Consider the following 24,985-nt stretch of genomic DNA (forward strand, 5'->3'; position numbering starts at 1 on the left):
GTAGATTACGTATCAAACTGTATATAGCTCTATTTGCTTGTTCACTTAAAACCTTTTGGGCTTGGAACCATTTGCCATTATACCAAGATAGCTTTGGAAAGAGACTACCTTTACTCGTTGACCATTGTACAACCACTTTTCATATTTTCTTAGACTTCCACCCCTTCTAAATACAATAATTTTGGTTTTATCGATATTAACCGTTAGTTTCCATTTACAACAATATTCATGCAAATTGTTTAATGAACGTTGTAAACCTATCTTAGAAGTACTAACAAATGTGAGATCATCGGCAAAAAGGAGGTAAGTAAGCTTAATTAGGCCAATTTGCGCACCAGAGAATTGATGTGTATTGCTTAGGTACTCCCCTAAGTCGTTTACAAAGATACTGAATAAGAGTGGAGATAGTACAGAGCCTTGTTGGACACCGAAGCTACATGTAAAGAAGTCAGTTATACCTCCGGCTGACCTAACACATGCCCTAACATTCTGATACATAGAACGTATTACACGATATAATTTACCCTTGACTCCACAGTTAATTAATTTATAAAACAAGCTATAATGATCAATGCGATCAAACGCTTTCTCAAAGTCTATGAATGCAATGTACAACCTCCCTTTGCTTTGAGCTAGGTAATTAGAAATAGCTGTACTTAAGATGAAAATGTTGTCTGACGTGCAGTACTTCTTACTGACAGCAATCCAAGAGTGCAGTTCAGATCTCTACTTTACTGTTTGTGCTCCCAAGGGCATTTATTTTTGTCTTAAAACCGCTTTAATACAAAACACTCTACAGGAGTTACAAACCAGAGCTCATTACAAATTGTAATTTGTAAATTGTAATTGCATCACTGATTTCCACCACACCATTCTAGAAGCAGACCTGTGTGTGGTAGCCATGATGTGTTTACTCAAGAGAAGCAAACTTTCACGTTACTAATATATAACTAAATATTCTCACCTTAGTTTTTGTTAATCCAATAGTAGTCTCTACCCCTGGTGAAATTGACACACCTTGACCAGCTACATCTGGAATCTCATCTTGACCATGTACCATTACACGAAAACCAACCACTGTTCTGGGTCCCATGTATTCATTCTGGTTAGCATGTAGCTGTAACTGTAGGCCGTAACGTTGTCCTTGAAAGAAAATTAAAGTTAAATTGGTATTGAGACAACATCCCCCCCCCACACACACACACACAAACAAACAAACAAACAAACAAACAAACAAAGACATGTATGTATGTACGCGTGTACCCACTGACCCAACCACCCACACTCCGACACCCCCCCCCCACACACACACACATACATACATACATACATACATACATACATACATACATACATACATACATACATACATACATATTTTTATATAGCTGGGGCACATATAAGTACGTGAACTATCAATCCAAGGATATCGCAACATTACTTTGATGAATCTCATTATCAAATCACATTTACCTGCATTGCGGACCTTTAAAGTTTCATCCATCTTTGCAGAATTGAATGTATAACAAATACCATAGTTTGTTACTGATGTTGTGAAGTTCTCAGGACCACACGGTATACCGCTGAATGAACAACTTTATTCCAAAAGAGGAAACATAATGAATATTAATAAAACTTCTTAGCAGCAAGATATAGAATACAAGTAAAATTCAAAAAGTTTATTATTATTATTATTGTTATTTCACAAGGCTGATTCGTCTATCGACTCATAGTAGCAAAGCCCCTTAGGCCACTCACATTTTCCTTGGATGCACGAAGAAAATTTATGAGGAATAATATCCCATACCAAATTTACCAAAAGCCCGAGACAATAGGTACAGTCTCATATGTCAAAAATATACTGTTTTATAGGTAGAGAACCAAGCAATGATCCTGAAGTACGCTTTCTATATGAGTAAAATACTAGATGATGAATTAGTTAAATTAATTTTTATCCGAATTTACAAATAATATAAAACCAACCGACGCATCACAGACAGACAGACAGACAGACAGACAGACAGACAGACAGACAGACAGACAGACAGACAGACAGACAGACAGATATGTGACAATGTTACTTGACGTATCAATTATGAATGTGTCAAAAAATAACTATGGCCGTCTTTTAATCCCTCAGAATCACTAATATGTAAAATGTCTGCGTATATATATATATAAATATATTGCTTGAATTGAATTCCATAGAATGGAACTCTAAAACGTTGTTTGATCGAGACGACCTTTTGGAACAACTGAACCGTCCTACCGTCCTATCGAAATGGCAAATACAGTTATTCTGAAGAGAATTACCTAAGGATATTAAATTTGGAATTAGAGTTTGTTCTTTGTGATTGGTTACTATATACATACAGCAAGCCTTGTCAAGTTGTTCACTGACTCTGTATGATGCAGTTAAACTTGCACAGAGACCATAAGAAACTGAACATTCTACACGTTAAGATCATAGCAATGTCTTAATACATGTAGTCTGAATGAAATGAAGTCATAGGAAAATACTGCAACAGTCACCACCGACAACAAATAAAGGCTAGCAAGATACCACCACATATAAGTGCCCCATGTATATTGAGGTGAGGGGTTTGCACGTGGTACTTGGTGAGGTGGTTGTCACCTGACCGTACCCTAGTTTCACCCTTAAAATCCCTCTCTGCCGTTGATGGCGTTTAATCTTTATTCTATATTATAATAAAACCACTCGTGATCAGACATGTCAGCATGTGTCTTTGTATCATTTTCTGATGAAAATTTTATTTCAAACATCATAAAGACAAAACAAGACCAAATGTAACGACATAAGCGAGGTTCTCCCGCGCGATGCATCTTGGAACCGGAAAACCGACCATTACTGATTACTCAGGTCAAATCGTACCCACCTTTTGACTAAGTTATCAATGGAATGGCCGCTTGTAGTCATAAAGCTTAGGAGATCTCCAGGTCCGTAATTGTTAAATTCTTCGGGAATAATATTTTCCGAGTCTGAGGAAAGGGACTCACCATCCAACGGAAAGATAGCACTTAGATATGGAATCATGAATTGGACAGTCGTCGCTGAACCGCCATACACTTCCATAAGGCCTGAATACCTGGAAATGAAGATAAAAGAAAAAAGAACATGCATTATGAGCCTTGCGCCAAGTGCGCCACCAACGATGAGATTGCAATTTATATAATATAATCACAAATTACTGTGTTCTCTTGAGTAAAAGTTTAAATTTCCAAAGCACGTTCTACGTTCAAAAGTAGAGGGGGCGATCAGGATAAAAAACGTAAACATGTACCACGAAGGTCAATTCAGGCAAAATAACGAAGATAAAATAGCAATGAACGATTAGGCGATCACCTTTTAATCAGATTGCGTCATGTTGGTAGGTGACGTCAACATGAACCGTAAAAAAAAAACTTACCTGAATAAATTGTTGTTACAAATTGTTATTGCGGGAAAATCAGGTTTCTCTGTTGGATGGGTATACTTTATATTAACGTTGATGGGCATATCTAAGAATGAATTGATCAATCGTGAAATCTGATAAAGTAGTCCTCCCAGTGCACCCAGTACTATAAGTAACCATAACAATCTGAAATGAAAAATGAAATGAATTAGCAAATACAGAAACAATAACATTTTTATATTCACACAGTATGCCCTGGTCACAAGAATAGCTAGGATAAGACTGGGGTCGGATTTAAGGTGGGGGACATACAAAAAATGCGGGTCAGGGGAGGGGTCATGACAATTGTGATGGTCTGAAAGAGGGGGGGGGCGAAATTTTCTCTGGCTCTGTCTGTCTCTGACTCTGTGTGTGTGTGTGTGTGTGTGTGTGTGTGTGTGTCTCTCTCTCTCTCTCTCTCTCTCTCTCGGGCACACTCACTTTCTGTCTCTGTCTGTCTCTATCTGTCTATCTCTCTCTCTCTCTCAAACAAACAAACAAACAAACAAACCCGTGTTATTTTACCACTTTCACATATTTATTGGCTAAATATTGTATTCTGAAAAATATCTTGAGTCACAAGTGTCTGTGTACGTCCGACGTCATTTATATTCAAAGTAGAGATTGCGTTTAATTTGTAGTAAACTGAACAAAGTAGTTACAAATGCCTTTCAATGTGTCATGGATAATTACTGGTATGCGCTGTTCATCCCTTCCCCAGTAGGAGAGTTAGTTAGATTTTCGATAGAATTTGTTCTTTTGATTTATACTGTAGAGATAATCATAACGCGTATAGGACTAGATATACCACTATTCAGGTAGTATACTTCATTGCCATGTTCGATTCGACAAAGTACTACCAAACCAGAGTGACTACAGACTTTTAATTAGGCAGCACAATTTAATGGTTTTTCTCGTCTCTCACACAACAGTTTTTGTTATAAATTAGATTACATTAAAAAAAGTGCAAAATACAGACACTGATGGCGGGCTAGCATATAAACAATACACTATATCTTACAGTGAACACCGACCAACATCACTGTCGGGTGAAAACAATGAAGTTTCAAGCACAAAGCTATTTGCTTGTGTTTACCATGAGATATAACTATAAACGTGTTTTAAGACTGTGTGTTAACAGTACCAGTTTGTTTTTTGCGTGTGTAATTCGTAACAAAAAGCGGTGTGTGATATGTAAATAAAAAGCATCATACCGCCTACTTGAAACTCTATAGTCTTTCAAATTAGTAGTAAAAGTTATTGTTGTTGTATTCGTTTAGAATTCCAGTGTCACTTTTATCATTTTAGAACCCTGATGAAGACTATCTGCGAATAGTTGCTGTTGTTGTTGTTGTTGTTGTTGCTGTTGTTGTTGTCGTCGTCGTCGTCGTCGTCGTTGTTGTTGTTGTTGTTGTTGTTGTTGTTATGTTATTGAAGAGTTTATTTATTTGAACCAGCTATCTCCGCCATTGGCAAATTCCCTTCATTATACTTTATTCAAGACTTTATTCAAGAATTTCCACTTCTCTCGGTCGCCTGTTTATTTATCAAACTCAATCATCTCGAAAATGACGGACAATGACTTTTCATTGATGTGTGTGTGTGGGTGTGTGTGTGTGTGTGTGTGTGTGTGCGTGTGTGTGTGTGTGTGTGTGTGTACTCGATTACCATGTTACAATGACTAAGTACATAGCACTACGATCTCGACAATGACAATGTCTTTTCTATTGTCCGAACAAAATATGTCATGTACAAGTGTACTCGATCACACCGTTCTACTTAGAGAAAATAACATTACACAAATGTAGTAAATTTGTCTCAGAAATGACGGCTTACAGATGTTTGAATTTCTAAATGTGTCTATCGACAACAATGTGCAGACAATACCATCATAGTACCCCTATCATTACCTACTTTACTGTGAGAGTTCACGTGCGTGACGCAATTAAATAAGCATATCGGACAAAGACGGACTTGGTTTCTTGTACACCTTTTAGTACACAGGCTCACAGACGTAGACAAACTCATTTACGTGTGTACACGATTGCAATGTTATATTGACAAAGTAAATACTAGTAGTTCAACGTCAACCATCTCGAAAATGACAATACATTTTCCATTATCTAAAATAAGGGTTACATGTTGTTGTTGTTGTTGTTGTTGTTGTTGCTGTTGTTGATGATGATGATGATGGTGTTGTTGTTGTTGTTGTTGTTGTTGTTGTTGTTGTTGTTGTTGTTGTTGTTGTTTTGCGTACTTTTGCGTACTCGATCAGGCCTACAAAAAAATTGTTTCGTGTCGGTTACCCGACCCCACCTAGTTTTTCACGCCGACCCTAAATTGTTTCTTACGTATTCGAGAAAAAAAAATAACATCGCGAGAACTGTGTGAAGTCTCGCAAGAAATAGTGGATGCGGAAACTAACATTAACTTGAAAAAGATGATATAAAATGGTTCTTCCAATCTGTAATGGCTGTACATCTGATGAGAAGAAACCAATAACACCGAGACCATATGGAAAACAACGGAAAACGTAACTACCTGAAGTAGACACACATACCTACCCCACCTATTCTAAAATTGAGCATAATCAAAAAATTGATCGGAACCACACAATTTTTTTTGTTAGGCCTCATGAATCACAACATTCTACTGATAAATGTAGTACTGTAACAACACCCATTTTGTTGATGCTTGAATTTCTAAATGACAGGAATTAAAAAAAGGTAAATAGTCTAACTATATTTCTGTGTTAGAATTTGATCAATTTGATATATAAAGACTTTGGTAAGCTAATAAGCATATGACATGCAGGCTCTATGGGATGTTTTGCCATGCCTAAAGTAAAGTTTACGCGTTCGATACTAATAGCCTAAAGAAACTAAACACGATAATCATATTTGTTCAATTTGAGTTTGTTCAAACATGTCCGCTAAAATCTTCTCAGTAATGAGATTAAAACATCAACAATTTTTAGTAATTCTTAATCTTTTAATTGTTAACTAAATTATGATGACGTCGATATTTAACTTGCTAATTATATATGCCGAGTCTTATGACTTTGTCATAATGTAAAATATTAACAATTGTTGTCATGGAGTCAACCTTGGAGGAGAATCCATCCTTAGTCAGGACAACGAGAAGGAAGATAGTAGATTCGATCTGTAGCAGTTTTTTCTCTGACAATCGCATTAATTTTGCTGTAGATGAGCTTACCTCGGATAAACCCCCAATGAAAATTGGGAGGCCATTATTTGTTAAACACAAACAATAAGCCCAGCATACGTAAAATAAATAAATTGTATTATATGTACATAAAGCTTACAATGGATCTATTGTTTCCTTCTCCAGAGTCTAAGCAGTTCGCTATAACCCGAGCAGAAACCAGCTCTCATTTAAATATCATATGTATGCATGCATGTATGTATGTATGTATGTACATGTATGTATGTATGTATGTATGTATCATGTATGTATGTATGTATGTATGTATGTACGTATGTATCATGTATGTATGTATGTATGTATGTATGTATGTATGTATGTATGTATGTATGTATGTATGTATGTATGTATGTATGTATGTACGTGGTGTGTGTACGTGTGTGTGTGTGTGTGTGTGTCCCAGTCATGGTTCATTGTTTTGACACATCAATAGCTGTCACATTCTCTTCGTATTCAAATTCAAATTCAATATTTGACAAAGAAAGCCATAAAAATTCCCAGTAATCGATTCTGTTATTATATTAAAACATTTCTTATTTTATTAAAAAATATCCTACAATCAACAAAGTCAATACGATTTCATAGATCAATCTTGCACTAAATTATCAAATGCTTTCAATATTCCGACGACTGACAGCCATCTTTGTCCGAAATGACGTCATAACCTCAAACACTATTGGAAGTCTCTGATATTTTGATTGCACTGTACTGTGATTTATGAAATTAATATTTGTCGAGGATTATACACAGTGAACGAACTTATTTCTCCAAGATATTAAACGATGAACTCTGTCACTCATATTACGTGCTTGTGTGATATACAGTAAAACCCCTTCTCGTTTCATTCTTCGAGATTTTGGTATGAGGTGGATGATATTTGTCCTCTTTATGAAGAACTCGGAGAAAAGTCTATACAGCAAAGCCACTATCTGATTTTTAAAAATTGAGCTTTATGGACAATCAAAATCCTACTGTCATCAGAAACTGTGCAAGATAATTTGTTTTATGTTTTTTGCAGAAAGAGCATTCTTTCTACAAGACGAGGAATAAGTCCAGAATTATCCTATTGTTAACTTTTACATTATACTTTTTGGATTCCTTAAATCATGTTTTATACTATGTATGTGTTGTACCTTTGACCCTTGACCTTTGACGTTATTTTGACCTTTTTTTAGATTGTACAGTGGGCCAGTGGCCAGAAGTACTTATTAATTAATAAACATAAAGCAATGAAATAGAGTGATCACTGATAAATAAATATCAGATTCATAGCATGCAATACTATATGTATATATTTTGTAGGTTTATCGTAGCCGTTAGATTCAATGCAGTGACTGCGCTATTTTAGTTTAATACAATATATTACATTAAGTCATGATTCATACTGTTAATAGGTTGGTGTCAAGTGTTTACACATGATATGAGGCAAACGTCAAACGAAAATTAAAAGCTTATACCATGTAGAAGACAAACAACAACTGATCTGAGTCTCAAACCACTTAAATCACTCGATGCCTGATTTCGCTGTATAACAACAGTATATGGTAAAACAAAAAAGAGCTTCGTAAGCCCAGAGCCTTGTCGCTGGTTGTCTAGTCTCACGATCACAGATGTTACATCACAACTGAATAAGAAAACCTAAGACAAAGACCTGATGAATGTGCGAGAATGTTACTCTCAGAAGAACGGTGATATAACAGACTCGGTAACTGCAAACAATGGATTTCAATGGTCGTGAATCTGAGCGGTTTTTATAGGCTCGATGTGCGTTCTAAAAACTTTGTTACGCAAATGTCGCTTGTGGTAATCCATCCCAGAGGAGATTTAATTCAATGGGTACCCTTGGCGGTGTACTTAATATACAGTTAGAAACACCAACTTACTTCAAGTAGTCAATGTCGTTGCAGTGGAGAAATACATAAGGTGAAATAAGGGACATTAATACGACATGTTTAAATTGGTTTCTTACTGGTCTGTGGTTGTATACCATTTTCTGACAGTTTTGTTTCATGCATAACAGGTTGAATCCCAAGGTGGTTGTTTAGTCAACACCTTCTACACCATAACCGTCAAGAAGGGGGTGACACAGATCACATTTCACGGACATGGTGAATGTATATATGCCAGGGCGAACGGCTTGCTTCTTCGTGTTATTGCGTTTGTTTTTATTCGTTAGTTAATGCGTGTTTGTTTATGTTGCCTTTTTTCAACTTGAAACAAAGGTGCTGTCAGAGCCACTACAAGTCCAACTTCATAGCGATGACTTCTAATATATCATTTCTATACTGTGATATAAATTTGATCAATGTTGCAACAGATACATAAAAAATTATTCAATATAATTGTTGTCAAGAGCAATTTTTACTCATTTGACTAATTACTCAATCGTTAATCAAACAAGGGTAACTAGTGCGTTGATACCACACGGTCTTACTGTATTTAAATAGTATAAAACATATCGGTGTCGAGAAGAGGAAATGTTTTTGTAATAAACTATTCCTCTACGGAACAGAAGTATAATACCATCCCTCCATGATATGCGTAAGTGCATAATGTTTTCGGATTAACTTTTCAGCTTTAGTCCTCCATGTTTCTTCTCAAAAAAAAGTATTAAATAAATGAGGAAATTCTTTGCCATCGAATCGTTTCCAACTCGATTTTTTTTGCGTTGCGTTCCTATAGAAAAACACGTGGCAGTTAGGTAACCTGTTTTTTGAATGGCCACAGCCGTCAATTACAAAGTTGTAGATTTGGTTTCTACACTCATTAAAATGGCCATGTTCAATAGGTTTTCTTATAGCCAACGGCAACTTGAAAGTTTGCATGACAATTGTCTTGGATTTTGCTTTCGTTCATTACCAGCCGTGATGACCGTTAGCTCATCAAAGCCTACAGTGAAAGTTCGCACGCTAAGTTGACAATATACACGTATTGACTTTGAACTGGAGACGTGAATACTGTGTAATTACAAGAACGTAAATGGAACACTGTCCTGGGTGTTTGCAATCTAGTAAATGACAAATATTTGGAGGACCCAGTGTTTTACATCCTCTATTGTTGAGACAATAAGTCCTGCATTGTTAACATCAAGTCAGTGGAACAACGTCGTATGTCCACGAATAATACGTCATGATGCAAACACGGAGAGCTGGGGCATATATGCGACGATTTACATATGTTTTTGACAAGCTTAATGTTCGATACTATAAATGCTGAAAATGATTTATTCTCAAAGTTTGTCTTTAGGTGTTATCAGCTGGTTTCACTCATTGTACACATAAGGTGTAAAAAAATTCCCAGCCACAATTTGCGCCCTCGTGTAAATACTTAACATCAACTTTCTACTAAATAACACCATGTATTAGGAGGGGGGAACCCTCCTTGATTACGTAATTGACGTATCACCCGCGTGGATGATATTTCCATGATTACATTCACCATTCATATAAACCTTTATTGACAATAAAAATACTCAAACACATATATCTAAATCGCACATATACCTCCAGTTCCCATTGGTTACAAATGCATGTATGTATGTTGACGAATGTTACGGAATATACGTCATCAGGCGTGAACCAACTGAAAGTCCAATGACAATGACGTCAGATGTCGCTAACCCTTTTGTAAAGAACAGTTAGTAATTCCATTTGACAATATGCCCCATGACTTGTTTGGAATAGAACGCTTTTCTTAAGTTTTGTCAGGATAAGAAAAAGAGCAGAGAATGCAAACCATACATACATTTAAAAGCTTCCTTCCGGCTATCGATTTGTTAATGAGCTACAAACAGGTTTATGATCTGAAATATCGGCGTCATTGTCCCGTCCGATAATACGAAAAACGCGATAGGTTACTTACCGTCTAATTTTGAGAGATTTGCCGTCTCCGATAAACCTTACACCAGTAAGACCAGCAGTCTGCGTGAAGGCCAGCATCATTTCTGGCCAGGACACTTCCTTATTTTCACCATCCGAGTCGTTTTTAGACGAATCATTCCGATCTCGTACATCCAGTTCTTCACTCGATATCCCATTTTCCAACCCGGAAAAATCAGTCAAAGGAAAAACTTTCGTGTTTTCATAGGTACTCATTTTGCCGACTTGTGTTCACTAATTCTTTACTGTAGTCCGTCCTGATCAACAAGGCGTAATGTCGTAATGAATGGGTTGGAGCTTTCCTGCCATACGGACCACGTGACAGACATCGCCAAGGTAGCTACTAAACAATGGACTTATATAAGTGGTCACGTGATAGAAAAGTAAAGTAAAGAGAATGACAACACGGTTAGGGTGACTAGGAACTTTCTAAATGCATAGGTGACCTAAATTGATTGTTAACCCCGTCTTTGCTAAATGTGCAGCTTGGTGGGCAGGAGTCAAAGAATGGAAATATCACCTTGTCGCACAAAAGGTGACCCGTGGCACGTAAAAAAAAGTCGAGCTGAAATGTTTTGTCATTTACTGTATTTCAGAAAGGCTCGAACACAGTGTGTAGCTATACAATGAAATTAAATATAATACAAAACTTATATATAATCTTAATGCGGTAAAACATCTTATAAGCTATCAAATCATACAATGGAAACGATACCAGAACTTTGAAAAGTTGATACCGGCACAATCTCACTTATAAAGAGTCTGACACCAGCTGCAGAATCACTCATTTGACATTGATACAAGGTGAAGCTTATTTAAACTAGATGTGTTTTGACTCTGATGAAAATATTTGCAGAAAACGTTGATTTCAAATGCTAATGCAATATTTCTGGTACTGTTAGCGCATCTGATGGTGTAATTAAGAGCGGGTCCATTTTTCTAGTTAGTATATGAATCAGTGTAAGGAAAATTATGTTATCGAATCATTCATATATTAATTATGTATAAATAACAGATTTGAAGTTCTGCTAAGAGAGAAAGTGATGCTTCATTACACAGAATACAACACATAATATTATAACGTGCACCAAAAGTTACCCCGAAATACTATTATTTTGACCTCCGATCTTGATCGTCAAAGTATTAAATGGAAGGGTACGATATCTTACACGTTGGTAGACATTTTGAACAAAATCTGTGTATTCTAGTACTGGACAAACTGTATAAATTATGGATCTCCATAACAAATATGGCTGCTACAATATGGCTGCCACCCTTGTGCCAAGTTTGGATGGAACTGGCTGATGTATGTCAGAGATATGCCTATACATGCACAGAAGCACGGACGGATCTTATTCCTATAACCAGGCAATAACCTAATCTACTTCCTATACGACGCATTACGATGACTACCATCATCTCTACTGACATGTATATGGAAAGTCATTATTCTAACTCAGAAATCTGTGATACCCTACTGTATTCATATAAACATGATGACGTTATCGTATCCCAACATGATTTTAGTTTCAGACTGGAAAAGGGGAGTTCGGTTAATGAGCAAGTGCCTAAGGAACTAACCAGTTGCAGCTGCCTGTCAATTTGTGATGGATTACTACTGACATATGCATCGTTTACCTTTCGCCCAGTTGGGGTAGCACAGATTTCTGTGTTAGAATAAGGACCTTCCCTATAGTGGAGATGATAGTAGTAATCGTAATGCATCGTATAGGAACTAGACTAGACATAACCAGGCCCCCATACATCCAAGTCCCTCTCAAACCACCAACTATTTTGTCTGTTGGTGCTAACAAATCAAAAAGTACTAAAATCAAGTTGAAAATTTTCTTTATTTCTTTGAAAATAATACGATTATGCGACCCCTGAAACTATGTCTCTGTGTTTGTACTTACAATCAATGTACATATACTAAGTAAACTGGTAAGCAGAAAAATGAGTACTAAGTGAAATAACGTTGTCTTGATACAGCTCTGTTAACATATTTAGTACATAACAAAATGAATCGAGAACAGTTACATGTTGATGACACAAAGAAATCCTGATCATTTTCTCCAGATGAAAAACATGATTGCAAAAATCTATACACCTTTCTCACCATAAAAGCAGACATAACATGTAATGAAAATTTAATCTCAATATTGGTGTTTGTGTATTTAGATCGAGATGTTATCATCTACCCTCCTCACATTAGGTAGAATACCATCAGATACTTATATCCAAATGTCCATAACAGGTCAGTACTATATATCATATATACTGGGATATGTTTTTGATTCATGTATGCCAGTCATAGGTGTCCACTCCCCTGACATGCTGAAACAAATACCTCCATGTACTAAATACTTCATACTTGAGGTTGGTTATGGAAAGGCGTTAGAAAATGGCAGAATCCTGTATTTTAGAGAATATGGTAGAGTCCTGTAGAAGATGACAGAGTCTTGTATTCTAGAGAACACGGCTGAGTCCTGTATTCCAGAGAACATGACAGAGTCCTGTATACTAGAGAACACGGCTGAGGCCTGTATTCCAGAGAACATGGCAAAGTCCTGTATTCTAGAGAACATGGCAGAGTCCATTATTCTATGGAAAATGGCAGAGTCCTGTATAATTCTATGTAATGTTCTTTAGACGAGTCATCTGTTTTAAGTGAAATGTTGTCAATTATTCAAATGCAAGATGAAAACTTCTTTCTTGTTGTTTTCTGACGACTTCGTTTTGTTTTGCAACTTCATCCACTTTCCGCTGTAGCATGGCTGTAATTGTAAAATTAATCAAAATATTAATATCTTTATTTGACATGTTTAATTACCACTTTATCAATTGCTAACATGCATACTTGTGCCAATAGTGCTAAAGGTGAAACATGTAAAAGAATTTAGGGCTCAAAATAAATTCGCTTTACTAGTTCCACACAAGTGATTTGAAGCACTGGGCAAGTGATTTTAGAAATGACTTGTCCCAATGGACAAGTAGAATTTCTCATGGTTTTTGATTTTAAAACCTCAGCTCACTCATTCTCATATACATAAAACTTTCCTGTACCTATGGAAACTTCCATTGATATTTCAACATTTGAATGGGGGCATACAAATGATTAGTCTGTTTAGATTTCCTGGGTTTACTCAAACTGGAAGTAATATTATGGCAACTTGTTTGGTTACAAAAACTTATTAAAAGGGATATCAAATAAAAAATCCCAATAAAATTTACAAAAATCCATGAATACTTTCTGATTTGGACAAGTGTTTTTTTAATTTCTACTTGTCCAGTGGGCAAGAAAATATTTCTCGTTATTTCAAGCCATGTTTTTAAGAAACCATAGGAGAAAGAACCTAAAGGTTTTAACCCTACAAGACTAGTCATCCACATCTGAGACAGAGCTATACCCCAATTACATATATAACTCACAAAGAAATGTAGTAAAGTGTTCCTGGGCTGAGGTGTGAATAGATTAAAAGATTTAAATTGTTGTTCTGCACATTCCTGTAATTACTTGTCGCAACTAGCTGTGTTAGGTAAACGAAAGAACCATTATGTCCGTCTTTCAGTCCACTTTGTCACCAACAACCCATTATCAGAGGATTTAAAAAGTTTTGTGAGAATAAGCATTCATAAACTCTTGCTTCAAAGTGGAAATTTCTACTGATGCATTCAAAGCATTTTATGGAAGTGAATCCCAAACATTTGCTTATGTCTCAATGGTATCGTCAGGCGGATACCACAGTGGGTACAATACAATTTTTTTTTTCTTCATAAATCACTTCACTACTTACCTGTGTTTTGATCAACCCATTGAAGTGAGTCCATGTGTGCATTCAATATTTTGGCAACTTGCTGGATCTAAGGTAATAAGAACAAAAATGTGTTCAAAGCTACTGTTTACACATCCCTTTACTTTAACATTTAAACTGCAACATTTATCATTCGAGGCCCACCATTTGTTTCTGAATGGCTAAAGTCCTTGAGCAAGATTTGAACCATGACTGCGCCTCAGTCAACCCAGCTGTATAATTAGGGACCTGGTAGGATAGAGGTTGCAATGTTAATGCTTTAATCCTATGCACTTATAGAGGCTGCAATGGAATGTATGCTCCCTAGGGAATTGAAGTATAAAGGTCGTTGTGCCACTATTGATCTGTACCAGGGATAATAATTGTAAAGCATTTTGAGCACAGAGTAGAAAAGCACTATATAAAAACCAACATTATTATTATCATTATTATTAGAACACTGTGGGATCTCTAGACATTTTCTTTGATATTTCTCCAACTTCGCAATTAAGAAAACAATATGTATGATTCTTCCATGGTAATAAACAAGTCAACCCTGTAACCATAATATCTGCCAAACTATACATTGTTCCATCTTCAAATATGCAAATGATGCTACGGTAACACAATTTCATTTGCGGTTGTTGTACTTACAGGATCGTCAGCATCTTGTGATGACACATTCATATTATTCACATGTTCTATGATTTCTTTCAAATCTTGTGACATCCTTTTTAATTGTGAATCTATGTTTTCTGCCATTTGATAGCTAAATAGAAAAAAAGAAAACAGATATTGAAAAAAAATGTCAATCAATCAATTTGGTAAAACACACATTTTAAGCCCCCTAACACAAACAATATGAAGAGATTTTCATCAGGCCATATGTATTTAGATTGTGCTATATGCTGTTCTCCAAATTTGCTGTCATTTTCACTGAAGAGTTTCACACAAGGGCGCACCAAGATAAAGCAAAATTTGTTCTTGTGGTTCACCGAGAAAATACCTTTAAATTGGATGAAAAGTACAAAAGAAAATAAAACAATGATTTCTCTGGGACAAAAAGTTGCTGACAACTGTTCAAGTACTCACGTGTGTTCTCTTTCAAGATCTGCATGTTGGGCATAGACTGAGCTTTGTTGTGATTTGACCGAGTCTTCTAATGGTTTCAACATATCTTCTAACTCCCTTTGCTGACTGAGAATAAAGTCTAATTCGTGTTCTAACCTGTAAGACATGATTAATGAAAAATTATTGACTTTCTGAGAATTACAAAGATCTGTTATCAGAACCAACCAAACCCATCAATTGCTTCCTGTCCTTCATAATTTTGACTGACATATTATCAAACACGCCCATAGTTTTGACTGACATGTTTTCAAACCACACCCTTAGTTTTGACTGACGTGTTATCAAACACACCCATAATTTTGACTGACATGTTATCAAACCACACCCATAATTTTGACTGACATGTTATCAAACCACACCCAGTTTTGACTGACATGTTATCAAACCACACAAATAGTTTTGACATGTTATCAAACCACACCCATAGTTTTGACTGACATGTTATCAAACCACACCCATAGTTTTGACTGATGTTATCAAACCACACCCATGGTTTTGATTGACACATTATCAGAGCCATACCCATAGTTTTGATTGACATCCATGATTTCATACTCACCTCTGTTGATCAACTTTGACCTTTTCAACATCAGTATGTAAAGTTTTGATCTACAAATGGAACAGAAAATTATCCTTTAGTGTAATTCAAGTCACAGATTATTGTCTGCCATTTGTCACTCAATATATGTATATGTGCATGTATGTACATTCAAGTTATGTTCTTTAATAAGTACATGTTTTTTTGTGAATGTACATTGTGTGTGTGTGTTTGTGTATGCATGTATGTATGTATGTATGTATGTATGTATGTATGTATGTATGCATGTATGTATGTATGTACCTGTCTATATATCTATGTATGCATGTATGTGTGTGTTTGTGTGTGTGTGTGTGTGTGTGTGTGTGTGTGTGTGTGTGTGTGTGTGTGTGTGCGTGCAGGCGTGTGTGTGCATGTGAGTGTTAACACTCTTGTCATCACTTGTCCTGCTTATATCATTACGTTCTGTAAAATCATGGAGAATTTTACATTAGACTAGGACTAAATGGCTTAAAAGGCAATGTCAGGTTCTTACATTAGTGTTATCTTAAACTTAACAGTGGGGGGGGGGGGGAATAAAAATTAGACAAGATTATGCTTTCATTTTGCACCAACACTTTCTATAGCTCTGATAGCTTTGACGTAGACTTTAATACATAAATTTACCCAATATGCTCCATTCATTACTGTATTGAATTCTGAAAACTTAGCAAAGACGTGTATACACAAGCATTTCCTATTTCGTTACCTTTTCACCATTTTCAATAAGTAATCTATCCCATGCATTGACTTGTGTGGCTTGACTTAAAAATACTTTTTCTTGGTCTTCCAACTCTACAGTCCACTTGTTGATGGCTTCCTCTAGTTGTCTGTATGTCATTGTAGGACCAGTTGTCCTGAGGGTACAAACAAAAGTATATGTATATGTATATGTCAGACAGACAGTCTGAATGGATAAAACTGCACAAAGAGAAATCTAAGTTCCCTCAAAATCACATGTTAAACACAATATGCAGACCTATTTTATTGGCTGAGAATAGGCCTTTCCAAAATTTTCCACGGAGATACCCCAATTTGAGCGAGGGCGCTGTATTCTCAATTTCCTGTTTGTCGTCCAGAATGGCCTATACATGTACCATCAACCTTGGCAACAAAATGGTTGGAGTTGTTCAAAGGAGGTATACCGTAGTCATCTACTGTGGCCCTCACTTCCTTGTTTTCAAAGTGCACTCCTAGTGGCCAAAGTATAAAATCTTTTGTCTTTTTCATAAAGGGTATATTGTATTGTTGACTAAAGTATATTTCATATCTAACAAGCACATTGCATAAGTACTGTCAAAACTGCAAAAAATATTATTACTGATGCTTGACAAAGAGTTAAGACAGTTTTAAAAAGAATCAATTTAAGGCCTCGAAGTCAATTTTTTTTAATGTGAGATCTGTTTTTGTTTAGGGTTATATTCAAAACTGTTAAATTTCAAGATGCAAGACCCTTGACACAATAAAACATTTGTAACTCTTTAGGTAGAGTATTTTTAAAAAGTACTTCTGTGGAATTGGAGCTTTTAGCTTACTACTGAAGACGGACACAAACTAAAAATATTGTTGTCTGATGTGATAGATTACAGGAGTGAGTGATACTCAGAGCAGTGCCTCAGTTGTGCGGATATAAATCACCCTGTAATCTATAATTCAGATAGCATGAACATTGAAAGTCCCTATTTAGCAGATAAACAGGGGGTGTCGTTCAAATTGTGGTACAAGCATAAAACTTGGCGCAAATGTTCTTACTGAGGTATGTTTTAAACTCATCCAATTGGACATGTAAAAATTCAAATCTACCACAAAAAGTATATTTTTAAATTGATCAGAGTGATCAGAACCCCCCCCCCCCCACCCCCGTAATAACATCCATTCAATAGCTTATATCAAAATGCCGCATTAGATTTAGTTTGTGTCTATCTTAGTTAGTTAGCTGAAAGCTCTGTTTCCACTGTTGTAGCTTCCTACCCTGTTGTTGTCGTAGTTGTAGTTGTTGTGGAAGTAGCTGTAGCTGGTGTTGCAGTGGTGGATTTCAACCCTAACCCCAGACCTGAAACAATACAATGAACAAAAAAATGAGTATGACAGTAGGAATGACAAAGCCCTGTAGTCTACATAATATTTTATTTGCACTAATGGTTTGAACAAATATGTACACAATTGAGTTAGTTGTCATGAGCAGTAAGAAAGTAAACTTTTGCTCAAGTTTTAAACCTGACTGTCACTTCCCCTGGCTTTTCTTTTAATTACTTCAACATACTTTATTGGCATTTTTATACTCTATAAATTTAACCAGAATAATCCCTGCTCTGTCGCTCTGGGAAAGCTGTGCATTATAACAGTGAACTTTGACAAGAAAAAATATTCCTTATTGAACAATACACAGGCACAGATATCTTCTTTTATAACACTGGCCACCTTCAACATGTTGACGATTTTGCCAATTATAACATGTCTATAAACACACTGTCACCTCACATATGCTATTGTAGATTTTGTCATCTTAACTCTAAACCCAGCTACTTTCTTTTCTAGAAAATTCTACCACTGTTCCAAAAGACAAGATGTAATACAGTTTGAACTGTGTACTGGTACTGAAATATAGACACATGTTTCTGTAACACTATATATATAATCTGGTACTCTCCTCACACAATTGGATCGTATCATACCTAATGACAGTCCCGATGAAGCTGTTGATGTGGTAGCTGTTGAAGCCGATGTCTTCAGTCCTAGACTTAGACCTAAACCAGCACTGGAAGCTGTGGAAAACAAAAAAATGAAATGGCAATATTTAAATTACTTGTATTTTTCTCACCGTGTGTGTGTGTGTGTGTGTGTGTGTGTGTGTGTTTGTGTGTGCGTTTGTGTGTGCATACGTGCGTGCGTGCATGTGTGTGTGTGTGTGTGTGTGTGTGTGTGTGTGTGTGTGTGTGTGCACATGCATGTGTCTGTTCATCTGCCTGTCTCTTGTCCTTTGCCCACCTTTTTTTAAGATCATTCTCCCTTTCCCTCCATCAGTTTCATTCCTGAACTGACTGAGGTTATATTTTCATCCACCTGCCTCCCTCTCTGATTCTCTGTACCTCAACTTTTGTAACTTTTCCAGACTTTGTTGCACAATAAAGAATGAAAAAATTATGTTTTTTTTCACTTACTTGTGGCTGCTGTTCCTCCTAATGAGAGTCCTCCTGCACCAGTAGTTGTGGTTGTGCCACCTAGGGACAGTCCTCCCGCTGCTGTGTTTGCTGTACCTAAGCCAAACCTTGCAGTACTGGCTGTAGAAGCTGGAGCAGTGGCACCTAAAGAAAGACCTGTACCCCCTAATGAGGTAGTACCAGTAGGAGCTGTAGTTGTTGCTCCCAATGAGAGCCCTCCAGACAGTCCAGCTGAAACAGAGAGTTGTAAGTTAGGTACCTTGGAAATACATGTAGTATTACTGGTTATCAGAAAAACAAAAGATTTCATGGTCTGGCCACTAGGAGTGCTGTTTGCAAGCTATCTCAAGACCAGAATGAGGTCAATAGTAGTTTTGGATACCAAAGGCAGTAAACATAAAGTTACTATTCATTTACCACGTTGTTCAAGCTGTCCATTTTATTAGCAGCTACTAGCATAATCACCACACTGTAAGGCTCTTTTAAGAACACACAGTTCTATCACACATTAATTCGATCACTGGCCATGACAAAAAGTTTAGCCCTCACTTTGCCAAATCTGGGGCGCCCCCTTGTGGTGATTACCAGAGAAATGGCTAGAACTTTGTTAACTGGGGCGCGTTCGGTAGACAAAGCGCCTGCGAACGTTTCAAAACATTTTGTTCCCGAACGACTAATTGTCATAGTTTTTCGCGGGCGACCTGGGACGAAGGAAGGTGGAAGAGTGAGGTGACTCGTCAAAAGCCAAGATGGCGACCACGAATTCTCACTTCATCGGCGAACTTGAGTTTTTGTGTAGGATTACTTAGTGCACATTAGTTTTGATTCAGCACTGCAAAAAAGTTCATGGAATTGGTAATTTACAATTGGCAACGGTATTTAGAAATACGAATACCCGTCGGGATAATGGTACGGTCGATTTGACGTACATTGGGCGATGCAAGATAAACTTGGGGTCAGGTCACAGGTCAAAGATCACTTCGTTAGTGTAAAAATAGTGTATGCATAAATAACAGACCTTTTTTAGGCATTCTAGCATCCTGACAGTACTGCAAAGGTGTGATTTAAGTATGCGCATTGTCTTTTCAGTGATGAGTGCTGAATGTACACAAAATGCGACAATCTTCTGTTTGAATGTGCCGCCATCTTTTGTTTTTCACGCGCAACATGCAAGATACAGTTCGGCGCAGGGCCAGGGCGCCCTGGCCAAACAATAACAAAACGTTTTGACAACCGAACGTGCCCCTGGAGTATGCCATGGCATAGTACATGTATTTTGGAAGTTTTAGTGAATCCTTTAATTTGTTTGCCTCTAAAAAATGAAGAAGTACAGATGAGTAAAAAGTATATTGTTTACTTACAAGTGCCTAGTTTGGATGCAAGACCAGATGTGGATGTGGTTGTTGCCTGGGGTGCAACCAATGATGACAATCCAAACCCAGTACTACCTGTGAATAGACGGAAAGATAACATTATATTTGCTCAGTACGAAGACAGTCTTTATTCCATATACACTAACTTCCTGGAACTTTCATTGCTGAACTTCAAACTTCTCCAATAAATTGACAATTTACCTACATATGCAATGTTTCAGCAATGCTGTTTTTATTGCTAGATTCAAGGTATTCACTTTAATATATTTTTTAATCTATACAAGATTTTCCCTCACTTTATTTTAATATACCATGGAGATATGTCAACTATAGAGGGATACAATGTATCCGAAATATTTACCTGTACTAGCTAGGGATGATGCTGTTGTTTTCGCGGCTGTTGGTGCTGCCATAGTACTCCCAAGAGTCTTTCCCAGTGCAAGTCCCCCTGCAGTAGGTGCTGTGGTTGTACTCCCCAACATCCCTCCAAGTGGAAGTCCCCCTGCTGTTGGTGCTGTTGCAGTACCCCCCAAAGTTCCTCCCAATGCAAGTCCCCCTGCAGTAGGTGCTGCTGTTGTACCCCCAAACATCCCTCCAGGTGCAAGTCCCCCTGCAGTAGGTGCTGCTGTTGTACCCCCCAAAGTCCCTCCAAGTGCAAGTCCCCCTGTTGTTGGTGCAGCAGCAGTACTTCCCAAAGTCCCTCCCAATGTACCTCCTGAGAAGAGACCACTTGCTGCTGTAGTAGGGTTGATTGCAGCAGTTGATGAAGCAGCCAACGTTGTATTCGCCACAGGTGCAGCCCCTGATGTTGCTGTTGTTCCAAATCCAAAGCCACCACTTGTTGAACTCGGAGCACCAAACGAAAAGCCACCTGGGCATACAAAAATAATATGTAAATAAAATGACTCAATGTGTATGACTATGAATCTCTTTTGTCAGAGCCTAACAGTACTTTTCTCTGATAAACAGGATTAACTTTCACAAATTACTTGCTGCTTTCAAAAACTAAATAAGCAAAATAAATTTCAATAATATTATGGTTTGCTACCTTAACTATTTCAAAAATCACAACAAAAAGATCAACTCTGATTCACTTTTAATTTATTTATTTATTTATTTATTTATTTATTTATTTAATGGAAGACCAATGAAAGCGAGTCCCATTTACAGACTCCTATCATTTTTAACAAGGACTAGGTGGATTGCTTTCTGGTCTGTGCTGGTTACATGTGACAGTCTGTCTACTAATAATTTAGTTGCTGATAAGATAAGATAATTAGAAATATCGGATAAACATTGGACTTTAAATTAATACTACACCAGTTGCAACAGGAATGCTTTTTTGAAAGCTGTTTTGCCAGTTATAACTGACTTACTAATAATTTTGTACACCCTGGACAGTATTAAATTAGTCTTGCTGCTAGACCCATCATGCTTTTCTGCTCACTGTGAAGGCAACCAACATTACTACTAGCCCTCAAGCTCGATTGCACCTTTCAGAAGAAAGCCTGAGGTTTAGTAGTCTAGTCCCTATATCATTTGTATCATTACAATTTACCTTAGTTAGAGACAGTGTGCCCTCGAGTGATAGCTAAATTTTGTTGTTGTGAGTCAAAATGATAAAAACTGGCATTTCTTGTGAGTCACCACATAGTAAGAGATAGGGGAACACCAAATTTTGGTGTGTCACTAGAAATTGTGTGTGTCAGTGGCATGTCAAATTGGCTTAGAGGGCACACTGGTCACCACATAGTAAGAGATAGGTGAACACAAAATTTTGGTGTGTCACTAGAAATTGTGTGTGTGAGTGGCATGTCAAATTGGCTTAGAGGGCACACTGGTTAGAGACCATGTTGGCATCCAGACTAGAGGTTTAACAGCTGGACTAGTATATAAATCACCTGTGGGTAAATGATTTTATGTAGCTGTATACATAGTATGGAACAATGAATCCTAGCTATAAAATCAACGGCCCAACCCGATCATGATTTCAACTGAAAATTATACTACTTGTGGATAAAGTCACTATCATGTACACTGTCCAATCATTGTTGTGGCAATTTTCACTGAATATATTGTTGGTTGTCAGATTGAGAAAATAATACTCCAGTTACACATAGTTAGTGCAGCTTTAAAATGCAAAACAATCATCACATGACAACAACCATAGACAGTGGAAAAATTCTTCGCAACTGTCTATGCTAAAAGTTAACAACTACAACTGCCGACATCAGACCATGGACGAACTGAACCTGTTGCAAACAGTGAAAGTAAGCGACTGAATTGGATTAATAACACTTGGCACAGCATGTTGGAAGTACAGAGAAGTATACAGTATTAGTTTTGATAAGAACAATTGTATGGCCTCTTTACAATATAGTTCATGTTGACAAACAAATTTTTACTTCCCTGGCATTTCATGTACATATAAAGAGGCCATATGTTCTTATCAAATCATGAAATGTAGTACAAGTCTCTGCTGTTCCAACATGCTGGGTCAAGTGTTATTAATCCAATTAATTTATTTACTTTCCTTGTTTGTATAAGGTTCTGTTTGTCTACGGTTTAGTGTCGGTAGTTGTACCTTGAGGATTACTTGGCTGTGCAAACAAACCAGCACCGGCTGGAGCTGCACCAGTTGTCCCACTTGTTGCAGTAGTTGACCCAGCAAATGAAAACAAACCACTTCCACCACCTGGTGCTGTACCAGATGTACTTGCTGGTTGACCAGCAGTACCAGCTGCACCAAACTGAAACATCTTGTTTGTACGTAAGCTTTCAGTAGAAAGATAAAACAATATTAATTAATGTTAGTAATCATTATCATTAAGGTGACTACACTGTATGCATGAGGATTTTGTAATTATTTTAGATTTTAAATTTACAAAACATTTTTATCATGGCTTCCTATTTGAAAATTCACTGTGAAAAAACATTGACTAAGTCTTTCACTCAATACCTTGCAAAAAGCTATTTAAAAATGTGTAAAACATGTGTCATCGTATACAATTTCAATAACAAAGATTTTACACAGTTATTACTCTTTTGCACTGTATTAAGTTACAAGTGACTTTGCATATGTTGCCCCACATTGATTTGCAAGTAGGAAGCCATGACAAAATTTTCAAAATAACCACCAAAATAAACAGTTTACCCAATTCTCAAGCATATGGCCACTTTTTAATAAAGAGAATGATTTTCCCATGCATATGTAAAAGAAATTGATAAATATGTCACTAAATATAAATTATCAAATTTTGTACACTTTTTGTATATAATAAATGTATATGTAAATATATATATATATATATATATATATATATATATATATATATATATATATATATATATATATATATATATATATATATATATATATATATATATATATATATATATATATATATATATATATATATATATATATATATATATATATATATATATATATATATATATATATAGGAAGTCAGTGGTAAGATTTGTCCGTAGTACAGTGCTCGATACGTCTGCACGCAGAGCGGAGTATATGTTGAGGGTAGAAGAAAATCAAGTCGGGTTTTTCGTCTCTACAAGCCTGTTTCGTGAGTAAATCACTCGTCAGGAGATGTTGATATATATATATATATATATATATATATATATATATATATATATATATATATATATATATATATATATATATATATATATATATATATATACATTTCGTAAATTTAGCTTATTTTGGCATAAATGTGAAAGCTGGATTTTCATTTACATAATTTATACTTTACACTTTATTTCCTTCATAAAGTCTACTACCCATTGTCATTTCCTTACCAATTCCATTTCATAACAAAACAATAATGTTTCTCTTTGGGTTCCTACTGAAACTTACATATTATACTACAAAATCGTGATATTTTCTGTAGCAATTACACAGGTAACATCATTACTACTGGAAATGAACATGGATCTAAAATACCTTTTTTTCTCTTAATTCGTGTATATAAATAAATCAACGAATCACAGGACGGGCAATACTATTAATGGCATGGTGGATGCATACTCGAGTTTGACACCATAACAGTTCTTGCACTGCTGACTGATGACGACACAACGTCTTTGTAGTTTGCAAGATGTTGCAATATTACATGTAAAATGGCATGCTGGATATTTGATGGCAGAGATAGAAAGTTACAGCCTAGTTAACAGAATTAACTGAAAATAACTAATAATATATCTCACATCAAAGCAACTTACCACTCAAATGGATATTAAATCGTGATGCTCAACTCACGTTGCGCCAATATTAGTACTAGGAGAACAGTAATACCGAACAAACGTCCACAAAACAAAGGTCAAAGGTGATCACAAAAATAAAAAGTGTTATTCATTCTACATTTAAAGATCTT

At 36.3% G+C, this 24,985-nt stretch overlaps 1 protein-coding gene across 1 annotated transcript; it reads right to left on the bottom strand.

Moving 5' to 3' along the window:
• Window positions 1-12,436: 12,436 nt before the first annotated feature.
• Window positions 12,437-24,882, bottom strand: LOC144445712 (uncharacterized). The gene is made up of 13 exons (XM_078135355.1): window positions 24,834-24,882; window positions 23,173-23,363; window positions 20,950-21,459; window positions 20,577-20,663; window positions 19,216-19,446; window positions 18,730-18,819; window positions 18,026-18,107; window positions 16,764-16,911; window positions 16,037-16,086; window positions 15,439-15,573; window positions 15,001-15,115; window positions 14,350-14,416; window positions 12,437-13,329 (listed from the first exon to the last, which is right to left on the bottom strand). Exons 2-13 carry the CDS (start codon window positions 23,345-23,347, stop codon window positions 13,238-13,240), a joined length of 1,782 nt encoding a protein of 593 aa, XP_077991481.1. The 5' UTR covers window positions 23,348-23,363; window positions 24,834-24,882; the 3' UTR covers window positions 12,437-13,237.
• Between the last annotated feature and the right edge of the window lie 103 nt (window positions 24,883-24,985).

Source organism: Glandiceps talaboti, chromosome 14 (assembly GCF_964340395.1).
Source record: "Glandiceps talaboti chromosome 14, keGlaTala1.1, whole genome shotgun sequence".
Lineage (NCBI taxonomy): Eukaryota > Metazoa > Hemichordata > Enteropneusta > Spengelidae > Glandiceps > Glandiceps talaboti.